General features: G+C 37.3%; 1 protein-coding gene across 5 annotated transcripts in view; it reads right to left on the bottom strand.

The window, feature by feature from the left end:
• KIZ (kizuna centrosomal protein) overlaps nucleotides 1-20,963 on the bottom strand; it is a 164,543-nt gene that overhangs the window by 131,504 nt on the left and 12,076 nt on the right. For 3 of the 5 annotated variants that reach the window (XM_024559485.4, XM_024559483.4, XM_024559486.4), the window contains exons 3-6: nucleotides 20,435-20,597; nucleotides 12,181-12,273; nucleotides 1,067-1,727; nucleotides 372-687 (exon numbers count right to left, since the gene is read on the bottom strand). In XM_024559485.4, coding sequence (XP_024415253.2) covers nucleotides 372-687; nucleotides 1,067-1,727; nucleotides 12,181-12,273; nucleotides 20,435-20,597 — 1,233 coding nt within the window. The remainder of the gene's footprint in view (nucleotides 1-371; nucleotides 688-1,066; nucleotides 1,728-12,180; nucleotides 12,274-20,434; nucleotides 20,598-20,963) is intronic. The other 2 variants (XM_024559484.4, XM_045194730.3) reach the window with 2 other exon arrangements.

The following is a 20,963-nucleotide window of genomic DNA, read 5'->3' as shown; positions in this document are numbered from 1 at the left end:
TCTCTAAAGCTGAATTCCTAATAAGTTTAACTCTTTGTTTCCTTGTGTGTTATCAGAAATTTAAAATGATTTATTTTCCAAAAGGATAAAGGACAGGGAGGGTAGGGGGAATAATTTATGAATTAACCAGGGATTGTTTGGATAAAATTATAAACTGTCAATCACCATGATTTCAATGATATTCAGATTTTTAAAGCTATTTCATAAAGCAGAACAAAAAGAAAATTATACTTTATCTAAAACACTATTTATGAGACTTAAGGAACTTATACATTCATGGCTACATGTTCAATAATACATTCCAAGTAGAATTGTCTCTAAAAATATTTATAATTAGAAACAGAGCAGTAAAAAAAAACTGAATAGCTTACTCTCTTGTTGGTGAGTTAGTAGAGGATTCCTTTTTTGAATCGGGGGAGCTTAGGGTTTGCATAATACAATTATGTTTTTCAGTGGATGGGGCATCTCTTTCTTGTTCAGAGTGGATTAATTTTAAGGCCTCTATTCCATCTTCTCCCTCCATCATGTCACCTGGATTGCGTTGTGGTTCTGGATTCTTTAAAATCAGATCATCTTCACTTACGGAAACTGTTAGGTCACTGCTGCTGCTCAAACTTTCCTCCTCCTGCTCTTCCTGCACTTTTCTGAAGGGCTTCTTTGATTTTGGGTCCCCATGAGGACAATGATCTATGAGGGGATATGAATAGATTACTGATCACTAACTTCAGGGATAAGCAAATGAGACATCCTACCTCACAGATGGAATTACTTCATCAGTTAAAAACATGTAGTAACAATTCACAACTCATTATAGTATTTGAAAACTCATTAAAATATTAAAAATATCACTGTGGGTTTAAAAATGAGAGAATCTGTTTGCAAAAATATTTCCACACACATATTTAAGAATTCATTAGAATGAATTTTTTTTTGGAAAAGACATTACTTTGTTTTTTGACAAAGAGAATAAAATTAGAGTGTATTTTGTTCTTATATAAGACTACTACCAACCAGAAAAACTAAATAGCAACAAAAATCAGCAAAGAATCTCAGCCTCTCACCCCACCTGAGAAACCTTCCCCAGCAGAAGGCTTCTCTTGAGAACACTTATTTCCAGATACACAGTGTTCTAAGACTGATATCGGAGAGACAGGCAGTCTGGCTCTTTCTTCCGTGACTTCAGTATATTCTTGTGTCAGTATTTCTCCTTCTGATCCCTCTGATCGGATGGAACTGTGACACTTTAAGTCAGTGGTTCTGTTCTCTAGACTTAATCTTCCCTGTAACGAGGAATGGAGTTCAGCGGAATTTTTGCCTTCAGATAAATTACTCTTGCCATGACGTGTGTTGCTTCCTATCTCCAAGCAATAAGTTTCTTCCTCCTCAGACAATGGGCTGGCTGTGACTAGCATTTTCTCACCAGTCTGAAGAGATGTCTTTCCATCTTTTTTGTCAGACTTATTTAAGCACTGTGTGTCATTATTAGTTTGTACTACATAGCTGTCTGTCACGTTACTGCTCTGGGCTGTCTGTTGGTATGAATGTGGGTCAGGAATTGAAAAGTTCTTTGTGGCTTGGGGAGATTTCTGCGCTGTACTAAAATCTCCAATGCTAAAATCTCCAATGCTTGAGATGGCTGACATTTGGCGGCCCATAAAGATTGTTGCTGATTGATACAATCCTCTTGGCACAGCTGTCCCTGTGTTAATTCCTGCCTGCACTGCTACCTGCAGCACCAAAAGAGATGTGAGTTAAACATATTGTGTACCAACAATTAGGTTGTCAAATTGTTTTCACAAATGAAATGAAGAAACATGACTAATAAAATCAACACCCATTACATTTTATAAATCTCATAGCTTCCTTCAAAATAAATGAGCAAAACCCAGTATAACCCACACTACTTAATTTTAATAACGACATTGACTCACAAAGTAAATATTGTTTGGGAACTATAGTATACATTGTACAACAATGTAAATGTACTTAATTTCATGGAACTATATACTTAAACATGGTTAAAATAGTAAATTTTATGTTACATATATTTAACCAATGTTTTTTAAAAAGCCATGCATTCTAACCACTTTCCTCAGAGAAGTTTGAAACTGATGGAGCTAGGAAGGCACTTGACCAAAAAAAAAGAGAGTGAGAGTATGGCAGAGAGGGGAAATTATAAAAGACTACTGTAGGTTCTAAAACTCTATTTCTAGTATTATGTATAATATTTTAAAACTTTTAATAATCACATTCAGGGCTGCATTAAAATATACTGCACATGTGTAAAATAATCTTAATTTCCACTTAAGTGTAAAAACAACAACAGTTTTTCCTGAACATCTTCATTACTTTTTAAAATAGTTAAATTTACTCATATGTCTATGGGGAGAAGGGCACTTTCTCTTCCTTAAAAAAAGAAAGAGGAGGAGGAAGAGGGGAAAAGGAAGAGAAACATAAGCAATTGGTTTGGTGGCTTAAGAACACACAGTGGGAACCAGAACTGGAAGTAACAATTATGAAGTTTTCTTCAAAAGGGACCAAAGCATCTCCACATACATAATAGCATTTAGTTCACAGAGCCCTACAGAGTCGATGGGAAAATGTACTTTCATCCTTCCTTTGCAGATGGAGAACTGAGGCCCAAATTTTAAGAGAGAAAAGAGAAAATGTCATACACATAGTTGAAATAGAATCCAGGTCTTCCTTCCCTTCACAGATACCATCTCTTCTATTCCCCAAAATGAAAGAAATAACTTTGAAGTTAAAGACAAATGAACAGGGATATCAGAGAATGGTGGAATAAGGATCTCCCAAAATTCTCTGCTCCATAAAACAAATAGTAACACTGGAAAACATCTTTAGGATAACTTTTTAAAACTCTGGGATTTAACTGAAGGCTTGCAGCTATTTAGGGAGAATTTATAGTGTTTTTAACTTGCTTCATTCCCATTTTCCCATCCTCAAATCTGTACTAACCTTGAAAATCAGTAGTCTGTAATCACAGATTATAAAATGGCATCCTAGCAGGCACTGAATGGAGTAGAGAAGGGACAGAACTCCTCCAAAGCCCTGTTCCCAGAGAACTGTCACTATTTGAACTGTGTGGTGGTTTCCTGGTAGACAGCACTCACCAAACTGTCTTTATTTGACCTAACTTGGAGCTGATACACTGTAAATGGCCATATCCCTGGTGAATTTGTTGATAATAATCAGAGGCAAGTTTTTAATATTGGGGCTTCCCAAGGCAATGGATGACAGCTGGACAAACAATAGGCTAACTAAAAAATCTTAAAAGGAAAATTGGTGAATGAGATATCTATATGGGGCTTTCAAATGCTTCAACATATTTCCGGAAATCTAGATGAGCAGTCACATGTGAGGCTGTGAGCATGCTCAGGAAAAGTCCTGAGAAGGGTCTAAGCTCTCACCTCAGGTTTACCTTGAAACTCTGTGCAAGCACGAAGTGAAGGCTAGGGTGGAGTTGTAAATTGCCTGAATGAGTGATGAAGGTATGCCCAAACACACACTCAAAGTGAGACTTACTGGTTTTGGGCATTTAAAGAAAGTTCCATCTGATCATTAGCTGATCATTGAGCTAATTGAACAGAAATCTCAGTGACCATGCATGACAAAGAATAGAGACTTCACGTAGTAAGTTCAGAGAATTACTAAACAAACAAATAGTAATAACAAATTCTCAGAGTGGGACAATCTTATGTTCAAAATAGCCATATTTTATTATTTAAAATGTCCAAATTTTAACTTCAATGAAGTTAAGAACAATCTAACAATAGCCAGGGCGGGGGTGGGGGGTGGGGGCGGGGAGAGTGGGTAGAGGGGATTACAGGAACTACTATAAAGGACACATAGGCAAAACCAAGGGGGAGGGTGGAGAGGGGGGAGGGAGGTGGGTTCACCTGGGGTGGGGTGGAGGGATGGGGAGAAAAGGCATACAACTGTAATTGAATAACAATAAAAAAAATTACATTGAAAAAAAAATGTCCAAATTTCAACAAAGAATTATGAGACATTAAAGGGAACAATAAAGTATGGCTTATACACTGGGAGGAAAAAACAGGAAGCCAAGATGATGAACTTATTAGATAAAGGCTTTAAATTAGCAATTTTAAATATCTTCAAACAACTAAAGAAAATCATATCTAAAGGTGAAAGGTAAGTTTTCAAAGAATGTCTAAACAGAGTCTATCAAAAAAGAGATAAAAATTATTTAAAAAAAATGAAAAAGAAATTCTGCAGTTGAAAGGTAAAACTACCAAAATAAAATATTCACTACAGTGCTCAACAGCAGATATAAACACGCAGAAGAAAGAATCAATAGATCTATATATGGGTTAATTGAGATTGACCTATATAGGTCATATTGAGAAAAAGAAAGAAAAAAGAATGAAGAAAATTTTACAGAGTTTCAGAGACCTGTGGGATGCCATCAAGCATATCAACCTATGTATAATGAAAGTCTCAGGAGAAGATAAAGAGAAAGGCATAGAAAGAATTTGAGGAAATAATGGCTAAATCTTCTCAAATTTGATAAAAAGCATTATTCTATACATCCAAGAAGCTCAAAACCATCCAAGTATAATTAACTCAAAGATATCTTCACCCACACACATAATAACCAAACCACTGAAAGCCAAAGAAAGTCTTTCTTTATATTTTTTAACTTTTTTATTGTTGTTCAAGTAGTTTCCTGCCTTTCCCCCAACCCAGCCCAACCCCCACCCTTCCCAACCTCCCTCCCACTTCCACCACCCCCGTTATTGTCCATGTGTCCTTTATAATTGTTCCTGCACACCCTTTACCCTTTTCCCCTTAAATTCCTTCCCCGTTCCCCTCTGTTCACTGTCAGCCTGTTCTCAATTTCAGTGTCTTTGGTTATATTTAGTTTGTTTGTTTGTTTTGTTGATTAGGTTCCAATTAAAGGTGAGATCATATGGTATTTGTCCCTCACCACCTGGCTTATTTCGCTTAGCATAATGCTTTCCAGTTCCATCCATGCTGTCACAAAGGGTAGGAGCTCCTTTCTTTCTGCTGCATAGTATTCCATTGTGTAAATGTCCATTTATTTTTGATCCATTCATTTACTGATGGGCACCTAGGTTGCTTCCAGCACTTGACTACTGTAAATTGTGCTGCTATGAACATTGGAGTGCATAGGTTCCTTTGGATGGGTGTTCCAGGGTTCTTAGGATATAATCCTAGCAGTGGAATTGCTGGAAAAAAAAGGCAGATCCACTTTTAGTTTTCTGAGGAAATTCCATACTGTTTTCCACAGTGGCCTCACCAGTCTGCAATCCCATCAACTGTGCACTAGGGTTCCCTTTTCTCCACAACCTTTCCAACACTTATTGCTTGTTGCTTTGTTTATGATGCCCATTATGAACACTGTGAGGTGGTATCTCATGGTGGTTTTCATTTGCATCTCTCTGATAGCTAGTGATACTGAGCAACTTTTCATATGTCTCTGGACCCTCAGTATGTCCTCCTTGGAGAAGTGTCTGTTCAAGTCCTTTGCCCATTTTCTAATTGGGTTGCTTGTCTTCTTAGAGTGGAGGCCTGTGAGTTCTTTATATATTTTGAAGATTAGACCCTTGTCTGAGGTATCATTGGCAAATACGTTTTCCCATACTGTTGGTTCTCTTTTTATTTTAACACTGTTGTTTTTAGCCGTGCAGAAGATTTTTATTTTGATGAGATCCCATGTGTTTATTCTTTCCTTTATGTCCCTTACTTTAGGGGACATATCAGTGAAAATACTGCTGCATGAAATATCTCAGATTTTCCTACCTATGTTCTCCTCTAGGTATGTGTCATGGTGTCATGACTCATATGTAAGTCTTTTATCCACCTTGAATTTATTTCTGTGTATGGTGTAAGGTGGTGGTCGAGTTTGATTTTTTTGTATGTACCTGTCCTGCTCTTCCAACATCATTTGTTGAAGAGGCTATTTTTGCTCCATTTTATACTGCTTCCCCCTTTGTCAAAAATTAATTGACCCTAGAGGCTCGGGTTTATTTCTTGGCTCTCTGTTCCATTCATGTATGTGCCTGTTTTTATGCCAGTACCAGGCTGTTTTGATCACAGTGGCCTTGGAATACAGTTTGGTATCAGGTATTGTGATCCCTCCTACTTTGCTCTTCTTTCTCAAAATTGCTGCAGCTATTCGGGGTCATTTATGGTTCCATGTACATTTTTGAAGTGTTTGTTCTATATCTGTGAAATATGTCATGGGTACTTTAATAGGGATTGCATTGAATCTATAAATTGCTTTGGATAGTATGACCATTTTGATGATGTGAATTCTTCCAATCCATGAGCATGGTACATGCTTCCATTTGTTGGTGTCTTCCTTAAAGTCTTTCTTCAGTGTTGTGTACTTTTCTCAGTACAGGTCTTTTACCTCCTTGGTTAGGTTGATTCCTAGGTACTTTATTTTTCTTGTTGCTATATCAAATGAGATGTTTTTCCTGATTTCTGTTTCTGATGTTTCATTGTTCATATACAAGAATGCCTTCGATTTCTGAGTATTGAGTATGTATCCCTCTGTTTTGCCAAATTCATTTGTTAGGTCAAGTAGTTTTTTGGTGGAGCCTATTGGATTTTCCATGTCCACTATCATGTCATCTGCAAACAGTGACAGTTTCATTTCCTCCTTTACAATGTGGATGACTTTTATTTCTTTTTCTTCTCTCATTGCTGTGACTAAGACTTCCAACACTATGTTGAATAGGAGTGGTGAGAGCAGACATCCTTGTCTTATTACTGATCTTAGTGGGAAAGCTCTAAGTTTTTGTCCCTTCTGTGTGATGTTGGCTGTAGGTCTCTCACATATGGACTTTATGATGTTGAGGAATGCTCCCTCTATTCCTACTTTGCTGATTGTTTTTATCATAAGTGAGTGCTGTACCTTATCAAATGCTTTTTCTACATCTATTGATATGATCATGTGACTTTTATCTTTGCTGTTGTTTATGTGATGTATTCTGTTTATTGATTTGCGAATATTGTACCATCCTTGCATCCCTGGGATGAATCCCACTTAATCATGGTGTATGATCTTTTTAGTGTATTGCTGGATGTGGTTTGTCAATATTTCATTGAGGATTTTAGGTCTACGTTCATCAGCAATATCGGCCTGATTTTCTTTCCTTCTCATGTCTTTATCTGGTTTTGGTATTAGGATGATGTTGGCCTCACAAAACGAGTTTGGGAGTCTTCCATCTTCTTGAATTTTTTGATATAATCTGTGGAGGATGGGCATTAAACCTCTCTTAAATGCTTTATAGAATTCTCCTGTGAAACCATCTGGTCCAGGGCTTTTGTGCGTTGGCAGTTTTTTGATTACTGCTTCAATTTCGTCTGCTGTTATTCATATGTTCTGGTTTTCTGCTTCTTCTTCATTCAGTTTTGGAAGATTATATTTTTCTAGAAATTTGTCCATTTCATCTAGGTTTTCAAATTTCTTGGTATACAGTTCTTCGTAGTAATTTCTGACAATCCTTTGTATTTCTCTGGTATCAGTTGTAGTCTCTCCTCTTTCATTTCCGATTGTGTTCATTTGGGTCTTCTCTCTATTTTTCTTGATGAGTCTGCTTAAGGACCTGTCTATTTTGTTTATCTTTTCAAAGAACCAGCTCCTGGATTTATTGATCCTTAGAATTATGCTTTTAGTCTCTATGTCACTTAATTCTCCTTTAATTGTGGTTATTTTCTTTCTTCTACTTGCTCTCGGTTGTCTTTGTTGTTGTTCCTCAGGTTCTTGTAGGCATAGGGTTAGGATGTTTGTTTGAAATGTTTCTATCTTGTTTAGGTAGGCTGTATGGCTATGAAGTTCCCTCTGAGGACTACCTTCGCTGTGTCCCATAAATTTTGGATTGTTGTGAGTTCATTTTCGTTTGTTTCCAGGAACTTTTTGATTTCTTTCTTCATCTCATTGTTGACCCATTCATTGTTTAATAGCATGCTATTCAATCTCCGTGATTTTGAGTGTTTTGGGGTTTTTTCCTTGGGGTTTGTTTCTAGTTTCAGTCCCTTTTGGTCGGAGAAAATGCTTGATAAGATATCAATTTTCTTGAACTTTTTGATGCTTGTTTTGTGTCCTATCATGTGGTCAAAGAAAGAAAGAGAGTCTTGAAAGCGAAATTAGAGAAGTTACTCCTCACAAACTAGGCATCTTCAAAATTATTAACAGGTGACTTCTCATTAGAAACCATGGACCAGTAGGCAGTAGGATAACACAATCAAAATGCTGAAAGAAAATGACTGTCAATCAAGAATTCTATATTTACCAAAACTTTCCTTCAAAAATGAAGAAGTTAAGGCATTTTTCATTAAACAAAAATAGACAATCTGTCACTCTTCACCTGTCCTAAAAGAAATACAATATGAAGCCCTTAAGGCTGAAATGGGAGGACTACACATCAGTTCCAAGTTCACTTTAAGAAATAAAAAGGGGAGCTTCTGGCCAAGATGGAGGCATAGGTAGACAAACTGTGCCTCCTCGCACAACCAAAAAAAGAACAACAACAATTTCAAAACAAAAAACAACCAGAACTGACAGAAAATCGAACTACATGGAAGTCTGACAACCAAGGAGATAAAGAAGAAACATTCATCCAGACCGGTAGGAGGGGCGGTGACCGGCAGCAGAGGTGGAGAGGACTGGAGGCAAGGTGGCTGCTGATGGACCCAGTGAGGTGGCGGATTGTGGAATGGGGCAGGCAGTGCCACAGCTAGCATACCCTGTGGCCCCACATTCATGCATAGATAAACCGGGAGGAACAGCAGGGGAGCGAAGCAGACCTTGCAACCCAGGGCTCCAGCTCTGGGAAATAAAGCCTCAAACCTCTGATTGAAAACACCCGTGGGGGTTGAGGCAGCAGCAGGAGAAATTCCCAGCCTCACAGGAGAGTTCATCTGAGAGATCCAAAGGGTCCTAGAAAGTACACAAACCCATCCACCAGGGAATTAGCACCATTAAGGCCCAATTTGCTTGTGGGTAGTGACTGAAAAGTGGTGGAGAGCTGAGCAAGCGGCATTGTTCCCTCTCAGACCCCTCCCCCACATACAGCATCAGTAGCAGCAACATGGGTTGTCCTGCCCTGGCGCATACCTAAGGCTCCACCCCTTATGATGTACCAGGTGTGCCAAGACAAAAAATATGGCCCAAATGAAAGAACAGATGAAAGCTCTAGAAAAAATACAACTAGGCAATGAAGAAATAGACAACCTATCAGATGTACAGTTCAAAACACTGGTAATCAGGTTGCTCACAGACATGGTTGAGTATGGTCACAAAATAGAGGAAAATGTAAAGGCTATGCAAAGTGAAAAAAAGGAAAATGCACAGGGAACCAACAGTGAAGGGAAGGAAACCGGGACTCAAATCAATGGCTTGGACAAGAAGGAAGAAATAAACATTCAACCAGAACAGAATGAAAAAAAAAGAATTCAAAAAAATGATGAAAGGCTTAGGAACCTCTGGGACAACTTAAAATATTCCAACATGCGAATCATAGGGATGCCAGAAGGAGAAGAGGAAGAGCAACAAATTGAAAACTTACTTGAAAAAATAATGAAGGAGAACTTCCTCAATCTGGCAAAGGAAATAGACTTCCAGGAAGTCTAGCAAGCTCAGAGTGCCAAAGACATTGGAACCAAGGAAGCACACACCAAGGCACATCATCATTATATTATCCAAAATTAAAGATAAGGAGAGAATTTTAAAAGCAGCAAGAGAAAAGGAGACAGTTACCTACAAAGGAGTTCCCATAGGGCTGTCAGCTAATTTCTCCAAAGAAACCTTACAGGCAAGAAGGGGCTGGAAAAAAGTATTCAGAGTCATGAAAGGCAAGGACCTACATCCCAGATACTCTACCCAGCAAAGCTATCATTTAGAATGGAAGGACAGATAAAGTGCTTCTCAGATAAGGTGAAGTTAAAGGACTTCATCATCGCCAAGCCCTTAGTGTATGAAATGTTAAAGGGTCCTTTCTAAAAAAAAGAATAAGATCCAAACTCTGAACAGTAAAATGACAACAAACTCACACCTATCAACAACTGAACGTAAAAAAACAAAAACAAAATTGAACTAAGCAGACAACTAGAACGGGAACAGGATCACAAAATTGGAGATCACATGGAAGTTATCAGCAGGGAGGGGAAGGGGACGAATGGAGGAAAAGGTACAGGAAATAAGAAGCATATATGGTAGGTAAAAAATAGACAGGGGGAGGTTAAGAATAGTATAAGAAATGTAGAAGCCAAAGAACTTATATGTACCACCCATGGACATGAACTAAGGGGAGAGGAATGCAAGTGCAGGGTGGAGGGGGATAAAGGGGGAAAAGTGGGGAAATAATTGATGTGTTGCCTCCCATACATGCTCTACTTGGGGACTGGGCCCTGCAACCAGGAATGGAATTTGTGACCTTTGACTTAGTGGAACAACGCCCAAACCACTGAGACTACACTGGTCAGGGCAACCTAATTGATTTTCCACAGTCAGCAGTCAAAGCTTTTAAGGAGATAACACTTTTCAGTATAAAGGAAAACTTGTCTTCTAATTATTACATGTAATATTTTAGGAAGTTGTCAGTGGTGTATCTCTGCCCTAATTTTAAATATGACTGAAAAGTTTAAATAACCACATGTAGGGTAAGGAATCAGTAGTGCAAATAGGAAAAAGAGTCTCCCATTGTACTTAAGTACCACTGACACTGCTCTACTAAGAATGTATTTATCAGGAATGGCATGGAAAGAACAAATTTATAGATTGAAAACAAATGAATTATTTCATGACCAAATGTCAAACACAAAAACACCTGAATGGTTTATAAGTCTGTCACATCACACCACATTTAGCATACATCTAATCGCACAGAAATAATTTATCATTAAAGGCCTTTTTAATATAGATCAAGGTTGCTGGGGCTTGATGTTTTGTATCTTACAGTTTAAAAAAATGCTCTAAATTCTAGGTGGTTTTTAACTTTGTAATCTTTGGGAAGGAAAACTGAAACTTCCTATAAACTCAGATTAATGCCTGCTAGTGCATAGAAATAAAAAGAAAAACTAAAACCTTCCTCCTACTATAAAAACAAAATAGTGTGGCCTCTGTTTCTTTTCTGATAAGAGTCTTAAATACCAAACAGTTAACTGCATAATAACATATACTGGCAGCCAGGCAGCCTGCTTAGCAGATATATAAAGCAGGTAAAAGGAGAAAAAGTTAATTTCTTGGCTGAATGATTCCATCGGTAGCTAGAGGGCAAACCTGAAAGTCTTTTAGTAAAGTAGCAGTTGATTCTTCTATCAATCTGTAGCACACATACTCTTCCAAGGAAAGCATTAAATATGAAAATCATATCCCGTTATCATCTGTTTCCAGCTTTCAGCCCTGTAAGCTTTTCTTAATGAATGCTGCAGCCTAAGGAACAAGCACGCTGTTGCCTTTTTCTGAATAATGGAGTGATGCTACCATTTTTGCTTATTATAATATCGACTGGCTGAGGGGGTTTCACACATAGTCACAAGTGACTACTCTTGCCAGCATGCTCCAAGTTATTACAAGATGTTTTTAGACATTTCATCTAAAAGAGCTTTACTGCTTTTAGTGAAGAAAACATCTATGGTCTTGAACAGAATCATTTATATGGAGATAGGCGGGAGGATTAGAAGCCTGCATTATGGCAGATACATAGCAGAATTCATTTAAGTATTCCTTTCCAGTCTTTTTGTCTGTTGCTTAGATATGCAGTCCTTTCTTTTCACTTTATCTGTGAAAAGGTTAAAAATGTACAAAATTACATATACTAAAAAAGAAGCAAAATGCCACGTTTTATTTATTTTTCATTTAATGTAGTTTTGAAAATAAGATAAAGAGCAGCTACAAAACATTATTTAGGAAAACACCATTTTACCTGCTAACAACACAGGTTTTCTTTGGAATCTCTCTCTTTTATGCCCACAGTCACTGCCTTTCAGCTAATTTGATTGAATTATACATTAAAGAAATACTCTATAAGCAACAGTCTTTAAATAATCACTTAAGGTTTAATAAAAATATCTTTGTAATAAGATGCTTTTTAAAAAGAATATCTTAGCAGATGAACACTCTGAAAATCCTCTATTGACAGCATGTTTATCATTTCAATTTATTACCTTTTCTGTGTCTTCATTTTTCAGTTCACCCTTTACTCCCAGGTTATCTTTTGAGAGTAGCTGCACCTCCTTAATTTGAGTCTCATATTCAATCTAAATATAAACAAAGTTTGATTCTGTCATGGATAGAATTACAACTAGCACCTCTCTATATTTCTTAGTCTTTACAGAATAAAAGGAACAGTGAGGTAGAAAGTAAAACTAATATTGCTGAGAAATTCAACTTATCTTACAAGACAGACAATTTCACAAACAAAATGTATAAAAAGCTGAATTGTATAAAGTGTTATATGTTTTTAAATAAAATAAGATTCATTGGATTCTTACTTAGTCTTTCATCAATTCAGGGAGTAAAACCTTGATATACTAAGCTATCATAAAAATCCAGTTACTGTATTATGAAAGTAACACGTCAAATACTGTTTTCTCTGAAAAGTTTTGTCCTAAACAAAGGAAATCAATCTTATTGACTTTTTATTTATATGATATCTACATAATAATCATGGTTCTACTAGTTACAACAACAGAGTAAATTATTTGCTAGATCATCAACTTAACACAAATTCTACTTTCCTATGAATAACAATACACTGCAGACATCAATGATCCAAACCATAGGAATCAAGTTTTCTCTGGCACTAATAACTACATAAAAATATCTGCATCATTATCCCACTATAATTGATTAGAGTGATTCCATCATAAAATGACTTTTTCTTAAAAGCAAGGCACAAAAAATCACTTTGATTCAGTATGTTAATAATTAAAGCCTAAAAAAGTCACTGAATGTGGTCCATCACAGGCAAGTATCAGAACATTTTCTAAGTTAGGTAGGCATGCACTGCAATCAGAAACACACCTTTGAGATTATCAATTTAGAAAACTGCTTCCTTAGTTCTCAGTCTGAACTTAAAATAGACCTGGGCTTTGTTTTGACACACAAAACCTGAACAGATAATAATAACCAAAATTGATTTGTTTCCCTCAAAATATCTTAAAAGGTATTATATGCTGCCCCATTTTTAATAATTTAAGCAGGAATTTTTGTTTTCTCTATCAGAATGTAATTAACATGATACATGGCAGTAATGACCTAAATAGATACTGAATTCTGAATTAAATACAAGTTTTATAAGGCCAGAACAAAAAATAAAATGAAGCAATAAATAAATAGGTAATTATGAAAATACATTTTATATCTCTCTATTTTATATCTACTCCTTTGAACTCAGAAATATTTAATTTTTAGCCCCAAGAACTTTCAACAGGCATACTTTTCAGATTCCAAGGCAAAGTATCTTTAAAAAGGGATGGGAGGTGGATTACCAAATAAACAAAGGTGTATTAAGTAATCCTAGATTAAGCAAAAATTCTTTGTCCCTGTGATTGCAAATGTTTTCTTCTGCTCTTTGAGATTGGTTACAAACATGCAGTGGGCGTTGCACCTGATTTCCTCATTATGGAACCATTTCTATGCCATCCCTTCCAAAGACAGAGCACTTTCTCATGGAAACACAGGAGTGTTATTCAATTCATTTTGCTGAAGCAAAAAGTGATAACAACATTAAGGCTTCATATAGATCAGTAAGGAAAAGTATTAAGAGTCCAATTTATTGACAGATTGTTCTCAATGCACCTGAAAAATTTACTGAACTACAGGTGCTCTCCTAAATTAGTCATTCAAATAAAAACTGTACAATGTATTTGAAATAAAAGAGTTGCTGTGGCAAATTGGTAACTGATACAAACTGGAACTCTGCATCATCTACGACCATGGATTTCTACCTAAAACTGCTCTGATCTCTTTCTTTGCCTTTTATTTATACATATGATACTTGGTTATCATCCATCGAATCTATACCCTGAACACTGGAGAGCAGGGGTTTTCAACCATGCTCTGCTGGGGCCATAAGGCTCCCTAGTTCCACTTTCTCTTTTATCTTCATTTAAACAAAGGGTTCTACTATGTTTAAAAGGTATTTTTTTTAAGTTTGGAAAATACTGTATAGATGAATCTTTCCAAGACTTTCCCAGCTAAAACACATCTGACAAAACAGCAGAGCATGTGTCCCTATATGCATCTATTTCTCCAACAATCAGTCTTTCACGTTTCATTATCTATTTCTTCTCTGATCAGGTCTCATATGTTTCTCATATTTCCACAATACATCAGGGCTTAACTACATCCTTTCTCTCTGGTGCAGACTCAGCTCCCTATCTATTCTCTTCTTGCCATGTGACCTAGATTCCTCACAGTCAGATCTGCTGCTTCAGGGGCCAAACTACCCATGCCCAGTAGTATCTGATGGTCTAGCGCTTCTCTAAATTTAATCTCCACATCCCCTAACTCCCCTAGGGGAAGTTTGTTTTAAAAAACTCAGGAGCATTGAATTAACTGGGTTCTTCATCCGGTAACTTGTTTTGTTACTGTACTGCTTTGCAACACTGAGCTTGATGCTGCCCACCTAAATTTAGGAGGACCTTTCTATTCACTTCCTTACTCTGCACAAATAATTTACTTCTTTTCAATGAATGATATCTGTTGACAATGATCTGTGGTCATGGGGAAAGCACATGAAGGTTCTGGCGGATCTTTCAGGTCTTTGGGATATCTTTCCATTCTGAAAATACATCCTGTTTTCCATTATGTTTCCTTCTTTTCTTCTGTATTCTCACTCACATTCTTTCAATTTCTCCCTTATTACTACTTTCCAGGAAGTACCTTTTTTTAGTAGTCTACCTTTTTTTTCATTGATCTTTGGGATTGTACAGTAAGTCTCAGGGGGCCTGGCCTCCTCATATTAGACTTGCAGAATGGGTACAGAGAGTTATATAGACTGTCTGACTTGACTCTTAGGTAAATATGAAACATGGGACTAAAATTCAATATCTTTTGTTTTCCTTCTATTTTTTTCCAGGCTTCCCCTTAGATCCTGAACCAGGATCTAAGCTATGGAGGAACACTTATTTATTAAACTAGTTCATATTAATGGGCAAGACACTTTCATTATTATAAAATAGGATTTCCTATAGACTTTGTCATCCAGGAAGCTGAAGGTCATGCTCTGCCCACAGAGGCTGTCACAACACTTAGCAGGAATTGAATGAGAGCTCAAAAGATTTGTTTGCCTCAAATTTTATCCCCTATAGGCACAAATAACCTAATGACTGAATTTTCCTCAAGAATCACATCTTTAAATAATGATATTATATCTTCAGAATGCCTCTGCTATTAAGTACAAATGCCCCCGGAAGGTATAACACAGGGTACAATCAATACTACATTAGTTCTTACATAGTTGTTCACAGTCCATAAAAGAACAAGACAAAAACATGGAAGAATTAATTTTCAATCAAGGGGAGAGTTTCGACGCTTACTGAGTGCTTATTATATGCCACGTTCTAGGTCAGATACTGAGAATGAAAATAATGACAAGGAGCTCATAGTGAGGTGGAAAAACAGACTCATAATCAATTATAATACCACGAAGGCGGCGCTTACTGAGATAACTATGACACAGACCTAAGGCAGGACAGAGGGAGAGAGGCCTTCTAGTTAAAGGATATAGGAGATAATGTGGTACTTTCAAGGAAATGCAAATTGTTCACCATGATTACAATTCTGTGGGTGGTGCAAGTGAGTGAGTGAGTATGTGTAAAAGAGTGCACACATGTGTGGGAGATAAAGATACAGAGAGACAGTGGGAAGACATGGGGTTGGAAGAGGTAGAAGAGATGGGGGATATGGAGGAGATAGGAATGGGAGATCAGTGGGGGGTAGGAAGAGAAGGAGGCCATAATAGGGGAGAAGGCAGAGAGAGGAGAAAGTGATGGAAATGGAGGAGAAGGTGGAAGGAGACAGGTTGGGGACAAAATGTGCATGTCTGCGTTTGAGACAGAGAGAGAACGTGTATGCACATGTGTCTCAGGAGTTGAATTTGTGGGTTGGTATGCAGGCAGAAACCAGCCTCTGGACGTTGTCTTGAAAAGGCTGAGCACTCAAGGATTTTAGGCAGAAGAGAGACATAACTAGGTGATGACCTCCCTGCTTGGGGACCTTCCTTGAGTACCCTGACATGTCAGCCCCATGCCTGACACATGAATGTAGGAGACTAAAGCAGATGCTGGCAATGCTCCATGTAGGTACCCTGGACCTCTCTGGGTGCTCCAAAGTTCCAGAATCCCTGTCTCTGTGCCTAAGGTTCCTGGGGAGGCTGCTTTGCCCACAGGACCACATGGTTAATTTTCCACCACTTCACTCCTCCCCATCAGTCCTCAGTCAATTACACTTGGAAGCCAGTGTATGCATATCCCATATGCTTTGAACCATTTGCCAGAGTTTCCATGAGGTGCCAATCGTGGTAGTTTGTTACCTGTGCTGCCCTGACTCACTTCCCCACTTGCCACTGACATTCCTTGCACTTCCCTAGTTATCCATTTATATTTGAACCCCTGTCTCAGGATAAACAATGGGGAGAACCCATTCTCAGACAAGGGCAAATGGCACCCAAGGAAAACTGTTCTAAGGACCAACTTGGGTTTCTTCTATAAAAGCTGCTACTGCAGGAAGTAGGGTTACAGAAAGGGAGAGAAGGACAGTCTTAATAGCATTACTAATACTACTATTTACATACTTGAACTGAGTTTATTCAGCCTCTTTGGCAATAGAGTCACAATACAGTCACAATACTTTATCTTCAAAATTACATGACAGATTGATAGCCTTAAAAAGCCCTGAAAATTATTACAGGCCCCCAAATAAAGTAGTATAATTCATAAAATCAGTTGAACAGTTTTTTATGCTTTTAATCCATTAAAAAATTTTCAATATTATATAATAAAGTGGGTCCAGTCTTACAAAGAGGGAGAAAATCACTTTCAATAATTTGGGCAAATCCCCACTTCTCCCACACTATTTCATTTTGTTTCACTTTCAGGAAATCTACCAATTACCTAGAAGTTCATTTGCATTACCTATATTCAAGAAGAAATACCCTACCTCCAGCATGTTGAGGTGTGTGGGCAATATACTATAAACATGTTCAATCATAACATCTTTCTACTGAGACTTATGTGAGGTCAATCAGTAAAGGAGGTAAAAATCTGATACCTGTGTGGAGCAGGATTAAGAAGAGACAAGTGGTTCTGGCATATTCCTAAGGACTCCACTGAACGGTGGCAGAAAAGGAAGAATCAGAAAGAGATTGGAAGACACCAGAGGCAAACCTCCTCTACTCTGAAACTCTGCCTACTGCACAGCTTGCTGAGCTAAGTGGTGCCAATGCCTGGTTTCATGAGCACACATAAAGCATGTGGACTTAGCGTGACTGCCAAATACAGTTCTCCATGGAACTCAACATCTGTCCCAATTGTAGCTATATGATCTGTCCTTTTATGCCATCAGCAGATTTTTTAAAAAGGCATTCTTTATCCAAAATTTAAAAAGTAACATCTATGTAATTTCTGAACCATGTTTATGAATAAGGCTTTAGATATTCCTATAAATATAAGTTATCATTTTCCTTTATAGTCCCCTATACTGTTATTCTTTAGTAACTCATTATATAAGTTTTTTCATATCCTTTTATATACAACAGATGCTCTCAATACAAAAAATATTTATAAAGGACAATTCTTCCCTTCAAATTCTTCCCTTTCATAACCAGAGACATTGAAGTTAAGAACAATCTAACAATAGCCAGAGGGGAGTGGGGAGGAGACAGTGGGGAGAAAGAAGGGTTTACAGGAACTACTATAAAGGACACATGGACAAAATCAAGGGGGAGGGTGGAGGCGGGGAAGGGATGTGGGTTCGGCTGGGGTGGGGAGGAGGGATGGGGAGAAAATGCAGACAACTGTAACTGAATAACAATAAAAATATAACAAATTCTTCCCTTTCACATTTGATTATAATAAGAAATCAATAATTATAGATGTAGAAGATAAAAGTAGAAAATCATCATTTCAAAATCTCCATTACGACTGATGCAAGCTTATTAATGAATCCTAAAACTACTAGGTAAAAGGTTGTTGAGGAATAAGATATTCCCAAGATGTCAAACCATCATCCCATAGATTTATTTACTAATTTACAAAGGAAAAAAGTACCTTACAATAGAGAGATCTAGAAATCATCATTTTAACCAAGGAATCAAAACTCAGCTTCTCACAGGTAAGACCACCTGACATCATGAATGATTTGCCTCCTGATAGGATGCAGTAGGAAGAATATAATCTCAGGTGCGAGTATTTAATTAATTAAAAATTCAGCCCTCAGAGTCACATTTTAAATGTTCAATTGCCCAGTACAGCTAGTGGCTACTGTATTGGACAGCATCAATATATAGTGAACATTCCCATCACTACAGAAAGTTGTATTGGGCAGTGCTGGTTTAGACTGAATTTCCAGTTTACAGGAAATATAGGAGATGCTATACAAGTTAAGTTACTTCATGAGAAAGTAGAGCTCTTTAGAAAAGACAATAATGCTGGAGAAAATAGAAGGCAGCAGGAAAAGAGGAAGATGAAATGCCAGATGGATTAACTCCATAAAAGAAGCCATAGGTATGAGTATACAGAGGCTGAGAAGGGTTTTGAGGACAGGACGTTTTGGACAACACTCACAGTGTCATCAGGGGTTGGAGCCAACTCAATGGCACATAATGAACACATACAAGCTAAATGATACCTCGAAGAAATAACCAGTTAAATTCAGAATGTGAGGCATTCTATAAGCCTACCTTCTTCAAAAAGTCAGTGTTACTGGGGGAAAAGAAAAAGGAAGAGTGGTAGCAGACTAAATTGGAGTAAAACACCAAAAAGACACAATAACCAAATGTAATGTGTGGAACATAGTTGGCTTCTGGTCTGGAACTGGGGAAACTGGAATATCAACTGGATATTAAGTGATATTATGCAATCATTATTAATTATCTTAGGTGTGGTAATGAATAGTATTATGATTATGTAGGAGACTGCAATTTAGGGGAGAAGTGTTATGGTGTCTGCACTATACTTTCAAAAATACACACACACACACATAGGAAATATGGCAAATATTTACAACTACTGCATCTAGAGTTTAGAAGTTGTTTTAGTCCATTTGGCTACTATAACAAAACACCACTGGCCTGTGGGTTACAAACAACAGAAATGTATAGCTCACAGTTCTGGAGGCTGGGAAGTCCAAGATCCATGCACCAGCATGGTCACCTAGTGAGGGCCCTCTTTCTGGTTCACGGCCTTCTAACTGTGTCCTTACATGGTGGACAGGGCTGGGATCTCTCTGGAGCTTCTTTTTAAGGTACCAATCCCATTTATGAAAGTTTCACTCTCATTATTTAAGTACCTCTCAAAGACCCCACTTACTAATATCATCACTTTGGACCATAGCATGAATGTTTGTTAGCATAATTCTTTTAATTTTTCTGTGTACTTGAGATTTTTATAATAAAAGGTAGGGGAGAAAATTGCTACAGAAAAAAAGAAAGGGAAATACTGAAGCCACTTCTGTAACCAGTATTCAGTTGGGTTAACTTGGGCAACAACTCCTGACCAACACAAATGGTGAGAAAAAAGGCCTAGCCCTCCATGATTGGCATAATTTATAGAGCACAAGGTTGCCTGCCAAGCACCTTAAGGAAATGGAACACCAGAATTAGAGAAGGTACTAAGAGAAGTTACTCTGGGGCACAAGACAAGGAGCACGAAGGCGAACTCCTCAGGGCCAGTTCTATCCCCTCAGTCCTCCCTCAACACACTGCCTGACCAAAACAGAGGGTCCCGACCATAGAAAAAGAACCATTTAAAGAAGAAATCAGGGGTGGGGTGGAGGGATGGGGAGAAAATGCAGACAACTGTAAATGAATAACAATAAAATTTTTTTAAAAAAAAGAAATCAATCTCTATAGGAACTCTAATGCTGCTCAAATTTGACCATGGGACCAACAAATACTATGTGCCAGGTAGTAGGTAGTGATATATATGCCTGTTTTAAGTTACAATTTGTATAGTACAAAAAAGTAGAGACATTCTATTACCAGTAATTGCTCAACTCAAGTAGGAATCTGAGAAAATGCAATTTCAAGTTCTATGATCAAAGTCTGGCCAGGTGATAATTCATAAAGAAAACTGACAATCTTGTAGATGAACAACTGAACATTGTGGCTGCCACTGATCTGAAACTTACTGCTCATTATTTCTAATTTTAGCAAAAAGGGATTTAAAAAAACTATAGTACAAAACAAGATGTCACCTTCAGTTCTTGAAGCTTCTCTGTATTTGTGGTAAAGTGTCCAACATGAGCTTGGATACACTCCAACTGCTTTAAATATTCTTTGTTTCGAGTATGAGCCTTCTTTTCTGACTCACATATTTCCTTGAGGTATTTCTTTAGCTTTACATACTTCAGCTTAACTCTAGAAAAATAAAAGCAGATTCTTAAACAATGAAGTCAGATTTTGACAACTTAAGAAGGATAACTTTTTTTTTTAAATTGAAGATGTTTATTGCATTCTCTTTTTGGTGGAAAAAACATCACACACACATTTATTTATCACAACCTTGTGAAATACACAAAGTGAAACTAGGAAAGAAATATTTTTCTTCTAGTCCATTTCTGAGGACTAAATAATGAACTGCTCCACTGTAATTAAATATTTCTTGCAATATTGAGCACTAAGTTTAACATTTATTAATTTAGAAGAAGAATTTTCTTTAACAAAATTATTAGTGAGACAATGTATTCTAATATATTTTACCCAAACACTAAAACCTAAAGGACA

The sequence above is a fragment of the Desmodus rotundus genome, chromosome 6 (assembly GCF_022682495.2).
Source record: "Desmodus rotundus isolate HL8 chromosome 6, HLdesRot8A.1, whole genome shotgun sequence".
Taxonomy (NCBI): Eukaryota; Metazoa; Chordata; class Mammalia; order Chiroptera; family Phyllostomidae; genus Desmodus; species Desmodus rotundus.
This window is presented reverse-complemented; position numbering and strand designations above follow the sequence as displayed.